Source organism: Orycteropus afer, unplaced genomic scaffold, assembly GCF_000298275.1.
Source record: "Orycteropus afer afer isolate SDZICR_OR568_19922 unplaced genomic scaffold, OryAfe1.0 scaffold00254, whole genome shotgun sequence".
Classification (NCBI taxonomy): Eukaryota; Metazoa; Chordata; class Mammalia; order Tubulidentata; family Orycteropodidae; genus Orycteropus; species Orycteropus afer.
The window spans coordinates 744,703-756,409 of record NW_006921841.1 but is presented as its reverse complement, the minus strand read 5'-3'; the positions used below and the strand labels follow the sequence as shown (position 1 = coordinate 756,409).

The 11,707-nt window shown below is 36.2% G+C and overlaps 1 protein-coding gene across 1 annotated transcript in view; it reads left to right on the top strand.

The window, feature by feature from the left end:
• Positions 1-11,707, top strand: part of LMNTD1 (lamin tail domain containing 1) — a 53,795-nt gene that overhangs the window by 29,144 nt on the left and 12,944 nt on the right. Inside the window, exons 3-4 of the mRNA XM_007949795.1 lie at positions 5,758-5,944; positions 6,466-6,585. Coding sequence (XP_007947986.1) covers positions 5,758-5,944; positions 6,466-6,585 — 307 coding nt within the window. The remainder of the gene's footprint in view (positions 1-5,757; positions 5,945-6,465; positions 6,586-11,707) is intronic.

Sequence of the window (11,707 nt, the reverse complement as noted above, 5' to 3'; positions counted from 1 at the left end):
CATATGTATGTGAAAGCTGGACAATGATTAAGGAAAGCCAAAGAAGAGTTGATACATTGGACTCGTGGTGATGGCCAGGAATACTAAAAATACAATGGACTGCCAGAAAGATGAAACAATCTCCTCTGAAAGAAGTGTAGCCAGAATGCTACTTAGAAGAGAATGGCCAAACTTTGTCACAGCTACTTTGGTCATGTTGTCAGAAGGGACCATTCCCTGGAGAAAGACATCATGCTTGGTAAAGTAAAGAGCAAAAAAAGGGGAAGATTTACAATGAGATAGACTGACACAGTGACTACAATGATGGGCTCAAGCATAGCGAGGATTGTGAGGATGGCACAGAACTGGGCAGTGTTTCATTCTGTTGTACACGGGGTTCCTATCGGTCAAAGCTGACTCAATGGCACCTAACAACAAAAACATGAGGAACTGTACTCCAGCACATTTGAAAACCTAGAAGAAACAGACAGATTTCTAAAACATACCACCTACCTAAACTAACACAATCTGAGGTAGAAAATTTGTACAGACCCATCACAAAATAAATTGAACAAGTCATTAAAAAAAAAAAAAAAAAAAGTCCTGGCCCAGGTGGCTTCACTGGCAATTTTTACCAAACATTCAGAGAAGAGCTGATATCAATTGAACTCTAACTATTCCAGATACAGAAAAGGAGGTAATGCTCGTGAATGTATTCTTTGAAGGAAACATAACCCTGATATCAGAACCAGGCATGAAAAAATTATACACCAATATCCCTCATGAACAAAAACACAAAAATTCTCAACAAAATCCTAGCCAATAGACTCCAACAACATATCCAAAAAGTAATACACCATAACCAAGTGAGATTCCTACCAGGTACGCAAGGATGGTTCAACATTAGAAAAACAATCAACATAATCCACCACACAAATAAAATAAAGGATAAAAACCTTTGTTTTTATGATCATATCAATTGATGCAGGAAAGGTATTTGACAAAAACCAACACCCGTTCTTGATAAAAAATGCTCAGCACAATAGGAATAGAAGGGAAATTCCTTTACATAATTAAGGGCATACATACAAAGCTAATGGCCAAACTTATTCTCAATGGAGAGATACTGAAAACATGGCCTTTGTGCACAGAAACTGGACAGGGATGTGCCACTCCTATTTAATATTGTACTATAAATCCTAGCCTGACAATAAGATAAGAAATGAAATTAAAAGACATCCAAAGTGGAAAGTAGAACTAAAATTATTTCTATTTGCAGATGATATGATCATATACATAGAAAATCCTAGAGACTGGAAAAGAAAACTACTGGAACTAATAGAAGGATTCAGCAAAGCTACAGAGTGCAAGATCAACATACAAAAATCAATTGGATTCCTCTAAACTAACAAAGAGAACTCTAGAAAGGAAATAAGAAAAACAATAACATTCACACAGAAACAAACTCAAGATGGGTCAGAGACCTAAATGTAAAACCCAAAACTGTAAAGTTAAACCAAAGATAAAATAGGGTTAAGTTAGGTGCCCTAATTTATTGCATAAATAGACTATGAAGCACATCCCAAAACGTACAAACAGCAGAAGATAAACTAGATTGGGACCTTCTAAAAATTAAATTCTTATTTGAATCAAAAGATTACTCAAAAGAGTAAAAAGAGAACCTACCGATTGTGAAAAAAAAATTTGGCAGTAACATTCAACAAGGGACTTATCTCTAAAATTTATAGAAGATGTCAACACCTCAACATCAAAAAGATGAACAATCCACTTCAAAAATGGGCAAAGGACATGAACAGACACTTCACCAAAGAAGATATTGAAGCAGCCAACAAACACATGAAGAAATGCTCACAATAATTAACCATTAAACCAAATAACCAAATGCACTGCCGTCAAGTTGGATCCGACTCATAGCGATCCCTCCTTGGGTTTCCAAGGCGCTATCACTATAGAAGCAGGTTGCCCAACCTTCCTTCCAAGGAGTGGCTGGTGGGTTTAAACCGCCAACCTTCTGCTCAGCAGTCAAATGCCTTAGGCACTATGCCACCAGAGCTCCTTTAGAGAGATGCAAATCAAAAGAATAATGAGATATCATATCACTCCAACGATAATAGCAAAGTTCAACAAGTCAGAAAACAACAAATGCTAGCAAGAGTGTGGAGAAATTGAGACTCTCATACTCTGCTGGTGGGACTGTAAAATGGTACAGCCACTGTGGAAAACAGTATGGCACATCCTTAAAACGTTGGAAACAGAAATTCCATTTGATCCAGTAATCCCACTACTAGGAATATATCCTAAAGAAGTGAGATCTGGAACACAACTAAATACATGCACACTCATGTTCATCACAGCATTACTTACAATAATAAAGAGATGCAAACACTTAAATGCACATCAACAGATGAATGGATAACCAAACTATGGTACATATAAACAATGGAATACTAGGCAACATTAAAGAATAATGAAGAATCACCAAATTATCTCATAATGTGGCTGAACTTTGAGGACATTATGCTGAGTGAAGTAAGTCAATCACAGAAGGACAAATATTGTATGAGACCATCATTATAAAAAGGCAGGGAAAAAATATCATTTACAATAGCCACCCAAATGATGAAATACTTAGGGGTAAATCTAATCAGAGATTTATTTTTTAAAAAAATGGATAGGAAGATTTAACATTGTAAAAATGTTACTTCTCCCCAAAGTGATCTACAGACATAATGCAATCCCTATCTAGAGTCCCTCATCATTCTTTAAAGAGATGGCAAAACTAATCACCAAGTTTAGATGTGAAGGAAAGAGACCCTGGATAAGCAAAGCACTGCTAAAGAAGAACAAAGTAGGAAGCTTCACATGTCCTGATCTCAAAACCTCAGTACAGCCACAGTAGTCAAACACAGTAGTTATACAATGACAGGCATATATAGATCAACAGAAGAGAATTGAAAACCTAGAAGTAAATCTCCATTGACTTATGGACAGCTCACTATTGAAAAAGGTCAAAACCCATTAAATGAAGAAGAGATAATCCCTTTAACAAATGGTGCTTGCAAAACTGAATACTCATTTGCAGAAAATAAAATAGGATCCATACTTCAAACCATATACAAAACTAACACATGATGGATCAAAGGCCTAAATGTAAACACTAAAATTATAAAGATCATCAAAGAAAAATTAGGGGCTAATTTAGGGGCCCCAATACATGGCATAAATACACTAGCAAACATAACTAAAAACACACAAACAGCAGAAGACAATCTAGACGACTGAGATACTTAAAAATTAAAATTTATATGTATCAAAAGACTTCACTACAAGAGTAAAAAGAGAACATACTGATGGGGAAAAAAATGGCAACGACAGATCAAACAGACTGATCTCTAAAATTTGTAGAAAACTTCAACACTCAACAACAAAAGACAATCCAATTAAAAGTGGGCAGAAGACATGAACAGCTGTTCACATAAGAAGACATTCAGGCTGCTTAAAAACACAGGAAGACATGTTCATCATAATTAGCCATTAGATGCAAATGAAAACAAAAATGGGATCTCATCACACTCCAGCATTAATAGTAAAGTTAGAAAAAAAAGATCCTGGCAAGGGTGTGGATAGACTGGAATCTTTGCACACAGCTGGTAAGATTGTAAAATGGTGCAACAACTATGGAAGTTCCTTAAAAATTGGAAATAGAAATACTGTATGATCTAACCATCCCACTAGTAGGGATTTATTCCTATAGAAATAAGAGTTGTGACACAAACAGATATATTCACACCCATATTCATCTTAGCATTATTCATAATAGGATAAAGATGGAAACAACTTAAGTGCCCATCAATGGATGAATGGATAAAGAAACTATAGTACATACACAAGATGGAATATTACAAACATTAAAGAATAACAACAAATCTGAAAAAACACATCATAACATGGATGAACCGAGAGGATATTATGTTTAGTGAAATTTAGTCAATCACAAAAGGATAAATATTGTGAGACCACTACTCTAAAAAGTCAAGAAAAGGTTTACACATAGAAAGAAACTTTAATGGCTAACAGAAGTGAGAGAAGAATGGATGGTAAATTTCTAACTAGAGGGTTGTTGTTGTTGTTAGGTGCCACCAAGTCATCTCCGACTCATACCGACCCTATGCACAGCAGAATGAAACACTGCCTGGCCCATGCCAGCCCTGCTATACTTATGCCCATCGCAACAGCTACTGTGTCAATCCATCTCGTTGAGGGCCTTTCCTTCCTTTGTTGACCTTCCACCTTACCAAGCATGACATCCTTCTCCAGGGAATGGTCCCTTCTGATAACATGACCAAAGTAGGTGAGATGAAGTCTGGTCATTCTCGCTTCCAAGGAGCATTCCGGCTGCACTTCCTCCAGGACAGATCTGTTCTTTCAGCAGTCCCTGGTACTTTCAGCATTCTTCGCCAGCACCACATCTCAAAAGCATCAATTCTTCTTCTGTCTTCTTTATTCATTGTCCAGCTCTCACATGCATATGAGGCGATTGAAAATATCATGGCTTGTTTCAGGTGCACCTTAGTCCTCAAGGAGACATCTTTGCTCCTCAGCACTTGAAAGAGGTCCTTTGCAACCAACTTGCCCAGTGCTATACATCAACTGATGTCCTGACTGCTGCCTCCATTGGTATGGATTGTAGAACCAAGCAATGTGAAGTCTTTGACAATGTCAGTCTTTTCTCCATTTATCATGATGCTGCTTATTCATCCAGTTGTGAGGAATTTTGTTTTATTTATATTGAGATGTAATCCATATTGCAGACAGTATTCTTCAATCTTCATCAGTAAGTGCTTCAAGTCATCATCATTTTCAGCAAGCAAATTTGTGTCGTCAGCATATCGCAGGTTGTTAATGATCCTTCCTCCAATCATACCACATTCTTCTTCATGTAGTCCATCTTCTCAGATTATTTGCTCAGCATATAGATTGAATAAGTATGGTGAAAGTATACAACACTGACACACACTTTTCTTGATTTTAAACCATGCAGTGTCCCCTTGTTCCTTATTCAAATGACAGCCTCCTGGCCTATATACAGGTTCTTCATGAGTACAAATTCCCATTCTTCTCAATGTTATCCACAACTTGTTATGATCCACACAATCAATGCCTTTGCATAGTCAATAAAACACAAATGTGATTTCATGACCTCCTAAAGGATTATGACAAACACTCTGAGTCCCTGGTACGTATTAAGCTCTTAATACATATTAGAGGAGAAAATACTGTATTTGTATGATGCTTTAATTTTTAAGAGTTCTTGCAAGAACACAGTTATTATTCATCTTCACAATAACTTCATATAAAATAAAGAAACTGAAGTCTAAATGATTTACCTTACTTCTCTAACTATTTTTGAGAGTTTCATGTCTCAATGGTTTTATGTGAACAATAAAAAATTTAAATAATGATCATCACCCTACAGCATATATACCTTGACACCTAAAGCACCTTTTATATTCTCTTTAATGATTTTATTTCAGAATCTTATTGCACAGGAAATAATAATAGTAATAACCCAAAAGAGAGCAAGCCATTTCTCTTAGGTTATGAAATATACTATTTCTTCATAGAATTTTCCCAATAGATATTCAGCTTTTAGAATAACATCCAAAGTATATTTATTATGCCGTTCTTAAAGTAAGCTAATCACTAAACACACGTTTCTCTGAAGACACCTTAAAATCTTTGCATTTTATTCTCTAGTGCTCTTGGACATATTAAAATAGCCGATGTGAATGCCAACGGTTTATTTGTGAAGCTCATTAACTCTTCCCATGACAAAGAATTGGAAATTGGAGATTATATTCTTCAGCAGAACTTGAGTGGCCAGACAGTTGCTTTGTACCGATTCCTTCCAAATGTTATAATGCAGGCCAATTCCACAGTAACAGTGAGTATAAGATACAAATACTATGAAGTAGAATTGTACAGGGAAAAACTCATTTACATTGTCAAATAGCTCAGTACCAGTGTTCGTCATCACTAGATCTGTACTGAAAATGTGATTTTTTTGTTGTTGTTGTGGTTGATTAATTGTGCCACTTTGTCCATCTTCTAAGTATAAATCAATACCCAGAATCTATTTGCCTCAATTTGGTCTGCAACACTTTTTGCCTTTAGGATTTAACTATTAAAATGAAATATCATAAGTAAATAATCCTTTTAAGGAAAGCAAAGAGATTATTTGCTTAGAAGATAGGTACTTCCTTCATGCTAGAGGGTCTCCTCTCTCTGCATTTTTCTTTATACCTACAGTAGCTGTTCAGTGTTGGCACAGCTTGACATTATATAATATTATCACATTTTAAAACCTCATCTGCTCAAAATATGTTGCAATAACCCTATGACATTTACAAAACTATACTGAACTCCAACATCACTGGCATTAACAGACTATTTATTTTCTTCCAGGTGTGGGCAGGAGCATCTGAAGCAAAGCATCAGCCTCCCTCAGATTTTCTTTGGAAGGAGCAAAATAAGTTTAGAGCAAGTCCAAATTGTACAACAATTCTGTGCAAACCTAACGGTGAAGTCAGTGTCCTGTTCTTAACAATTGTTTCTAATATCTTGGGTAGCTCTCTCTATATTTCCTCACTCGATTATTTTCCATCCTCAAAAGCTTGGATAAAACCATCACATCAGCCATGTCAACAGCACCATTTCTCTAGTGTCAAAACTACCAAAGAGTTACATTCAATTTGAAAAAATAATTTTGATGTCCCATATTTCCAAGAAACTATTTCAATTTCAGAGTCAATGAATATGAATTTAATTTGTAATATGTAGCAGTGACACTATCAGAGGGGTAACCAAAATGACTGTCTACAAAATTTTTGTGTTTCAGCAGAAATTTATTATTTTTAACAAAAAAAAACTCTGTAGTTAGTTGTAACAACAAAAACATTTTTCATAAAGCCAGTTGGCATATATCAATCAATATACCTACAAGGCTAAAACTCTATACTAGTTACCTTTTGAACCTTCTAAAGCACTCTGGTCAGAGCTGTCATTATTACCCAACTAAAACGATGCTTCAAATCACATGGTTTTGCCTGCAAGCACTACTAGTAAGCACTGTTGTTTTTGTTGTTGATGGTGATTGTCTATTGGCTGATTTTGTCCATTTTTCCTGGTGTTTTAGCTACAATATTGTGGTAATTAGTATTTGTAAATCTATATCATAACTTTTTTGAGAATAAAGTAGTAATTAAAGAAAAGGAGAAAAATCAAAAAAATATTCTGCTCAGTTACTAATAATGTTGTAATTCAATGTAGGAAGATTTTATAAAATAATATTGTTATTAGTATTAATATAATCAAAGCAATATTATATTTAAACAAATTACAACAATAATTAGCATATATTATTCTATAATTTAAATTGATACTAAACATTACTAAAGGTTCTGGATGGTCTGGTATGGGAGAAAGTCCATGAAGGGAGAGAGACATCATGAGTGACCGCACTGGGTGACACCAGCTCTATTGACGCTGCTGACATGTAGCCTGAAGAGCAACATAAGAAAGGAAGGTACTACCTACAGGCCTTCCTGTTTGGTTATTCATTTCTTACCAATTTATTGTTATGATTCTCTATTCTAGGGACTGTAATAACTGGTAAGAATATAATAGAGGTTAAGACACAATCTCTCTTCTCAAAGGATTAAAACTGTAATGAAAGAGTTTGTAGTCTAATTTGTAATCATCTTATTTTATGTGCTATAACACTAAGTGTATTAGGAACAACTGTGAAATTCATTCGCCACATTTGGCATTTTGTGTTTTCACTCTACCTTTTCCATGGTGTAGTATTAGTGTAAGTATATACCCAAAGACACATCAGCAAGGTTTAAAGTTATCTCTTTTTAACATTAAAAGTTACACCTTTTCCAAAACCATTCTTAAATTTTTCTTAAATAGCTGTCTTTTTCTCTTATCATCAATCTAATTTACTGTCATATGACTAATATGTTGAAAAGGATCTATATCTCTCTCTGAATTTTTTCTTTCTTGCTAAATTACAGCTGATGCTTAGATAGGCTATGCCTTCAGAGTAGCTTTGACTAATATATTAATTAAGAACCATTTCATGTCTTATGGCTTTCTGTGAGAGCAAGTAGGTATCATTAGATGGGAGTACACTCATATGATGTAATCTAGCAGCCTTCACTCAGTTACCTTTAGCTCTCTGTGTGGCTCCAACTGAATTTTATAATATGCATGATAATTTTCACTAATGAAAGAAAAGAAGTTATACAATTCAAGTTATTCACTTAGCCCAATTACCAAAACCCAGATACCATTAGAAATCATTAGCAAAACCCTGATTAGGATCAAGGCATTCTAATCTCAGAACTAAAAGAGAGCTGTAGACTCAGAACAAAGCAGACCTATTTGGGATGTTTTATTTGCACATGCACTGTTGCAGGCACTGAGGGTTGAACTGAACAGATCAGGTCCCTGAGCTCCTGGGACTTACATTTTAGTAAATTACCATTCTCTGCAACTGAATTAAACTTTATGCTTAGACTGCTCCTTTTACCTGGTGGTTTCAACTGCTTTCCACACATAGGATCAGTTCATTTCTGCAGGGCGATGTAAGCACAAATAATTTTGTGTGTTAGTATAAAAGTAAACATAATTGATTGACTCATATGGAAAATATGCACATATATTTATTATCTGCCAAGCATTGTGCTAGGTCTTGGGAAAATGAACTTGACTGTTATATGATTCCTGTCATCAGGAAGCTCAGATTCAAGTAGTGAGAACTAATAAATAATAAATAATTGCAATACCAATAAAATAATACTTTAATAGAAGTATGTGCATAACGCAGGCCAGCCCAGGTCAGAGAGATCAATTCTGTAGAGAGTGTCAGGAAAAGCATTAGAGAGGAGACTCCTGCTGAGTCTGCAGGATGAGAAGGAATCAACCACTGACCTGAACCACTGTGGTCTTGCCTCTTTCTATCCCTGTTGCTCCCCTCTCCCCAAGCTTTTCCTTGCTCTCTGCTCTAACCTTCTTTTATTTTCCAATACTTAACCTGCTCTTTCAAGTCACAGGGCCTTTGCACATGCTCTTGCCTCCTCAGAGACTCTTTTCTACTTTTTAACCTATTAAAGTCCTACTTACCTTTCAGACCTCAGCTCAAGCCTTTTCTTTCAGATCACAGCCTATTAGAATAAACCAAAAAAAACAAACTCACTGTCACCAAGTCAGATTCGACTCATAGCGACCCCTCCTTGGGTTTCCGAGGCAGTATCTCTACAGAAGTAGATTGCCCAATCTTCCTTCCGAGGAGTGGCTGGTGGGTTTGAACTGCCAGCCTTCTGGTTAGCAGCAAATGCCTTAGGCACTATGCCACCAGCTCCCCTCCCCTATAGTAAAGCAATCAGCATTGTTTAATTTAATTCAAATACTTCCATTAAATAGGTTGAAATGTGACTTCTAGTCAATTTAAAACTCTAATGTAAGCCCAGAGTTATCCTTTTTCCACAAATTTATTCCCATTCTCACCTCAGTAACACAAGATCTCATTATCTGCAATTACCAGCTAGATTTTCCTAGAAAAGACAGTGTGCTGCATTCCCATAGGCATGCTGAAACACAGACAAAGCCAAGGTTTCATAATGACACTGGAATTGCTTTCTATGTGTATAACTTATAAATAGAAGACAACCTGTATCTTGTAGAAAAAGTCACAGGCCTGCAATCATCTGTCTGTATCAGTAGCTAACTCCACAGATTAGAACAGGTCATGTTTCTAGAGCTGAATAATACTTCTATTTTTCAAACATGAGGCAAAAAGAAGTTACATTATGAGTCATTAAAATAAAACGAAGTATAACAGACTGCTTTTTGAGCCATCTTATCACTGCCATGCAATAGTTAATATCTAACACAGCTACAGATCTTAGTGGTGTAATCTAAAGACAGATTTAGGTGCTGCCTGCAATGCATTAACTCAAAACCAAACTCATTGCCATCGACCTGATTCAGACTTATTGTGACCCTCACTGGTTCCGAGGCTGTAAATCTTTACAGAAGCAGAATGCCTCATCTTCCATGGAGCAGCTGGTGGGTTCAAACCATTGACCTTTTGGTTAGCAGCCAAATGCCTTAACCACTACATCACTAGAGATCCTTCATGAGTTAACTAGGTAATCCTTACTCTACTTTCTCATCTGTAAAATAACAGATCACTCAATATAATCACTAAGATCTTATGAGTCAATGAATTTTTTAAAATAGGGCTAGATTTTTTTTACCAGTTACATTTTGTTGTCCTATAGGAGCTCTGGTAAGGAGCTCTGGTGGTGTAGTGCCAAAGGCACTTGACTGCTAACCAGAAAGCTGGTGGTTCAAACCCACCAGCCACTCCTTAGAAGGCAGGTTTTGGCAATCTACTTCCGTAGTGATACCACCTCGGAAATCCAAGGAGAGGTTGCTATGAGTTGGGTCTGACTCCACAGCACATAATAACAATAGGATTTTTAAGGAATGTTGGTGGTGTAGTGGTTAAGGCATTTAGCTTCTAACCAAAACATCAGTGGTTCAAACCCACAAGGTGCTCGATGAAAGAAGGATGAGGCAGTCTGGTTCTGTAAAGATTTACAGCCTTGGAAACTCAATGGGGGTCGCTATGAGTCAGAATCCATTCAATGGCAATCAGTTTGTTTTTTTTTGGTATAGGATTTTTAGCTTCTATATTACATGTCAAAAAATTAATAGACAGTTTATATTTTTTCAGTCCCTGATATGTTCCCAATACAATGTTTTTTATTTAGGAATTCAGATTTGGCAAAGACCATTCACCCCTGTGCTGCAGAAGCATTGAAGGACTGTTTATATATGCATTATCTCATTTGATTCTCAGTAATATTTAAATATTTTACAAAGGAGGATAATTGTGGGGACTTTCTCAGAACCAAATGATTAGTAAAATGGCAAAACTGCAAGAAGACTAGATCGTCTATCTCCAATTTTTGTATCGTATGTACAAACAAAAATGTCTACAAGGCTCATATGGCTAACATTCTAGAAGTGAGATTAAAACCATTTCACACTATCATAATTATTATCACCATCATAAAACATTTTTTATGTCCCTATAACTTCCGTAGTGATACTGCCTCGGAAACCCAAGGAGGGGTCGCTATGAGTCGGGGCCGACTCGACGGCAAATAACAACAACAACAACAACATAATAAAGGGAGAAATAAGATAATTGCTTGTCTAGGAAAGGTTTATAATCCAGTTGAGGGAGACTACACTAAAAAGATAAATGCATGTTTTCAACACAAAAGGCTACATTTGAGCTGCTGAAAGAAGAGGATCCTGACAATCTGCGGCAAAAGTCGGATTTTACTGCAACGATCCATGAAAATGAATTTCTGAAAAAGGATTTCACCTTTTTCTTTCTCTGCTGTAGACCTATCCTAATTGAACTTGTGTTGCTTTTTAGGTCTGTTTAATTTATAGCATAAAACCTCTGACCTCTAATTTTATGAATTAAAAACTGATCAGCAGAATGAGTAAAATGTTAGCACAGTGGCATCAAGAGGGTTGATGTCACTCAATGGGATAACTCATGGTGTCACAGCCCCCACCCCTACCCTGCAGCATGCAGCCCAACTGACAAACCCCACTC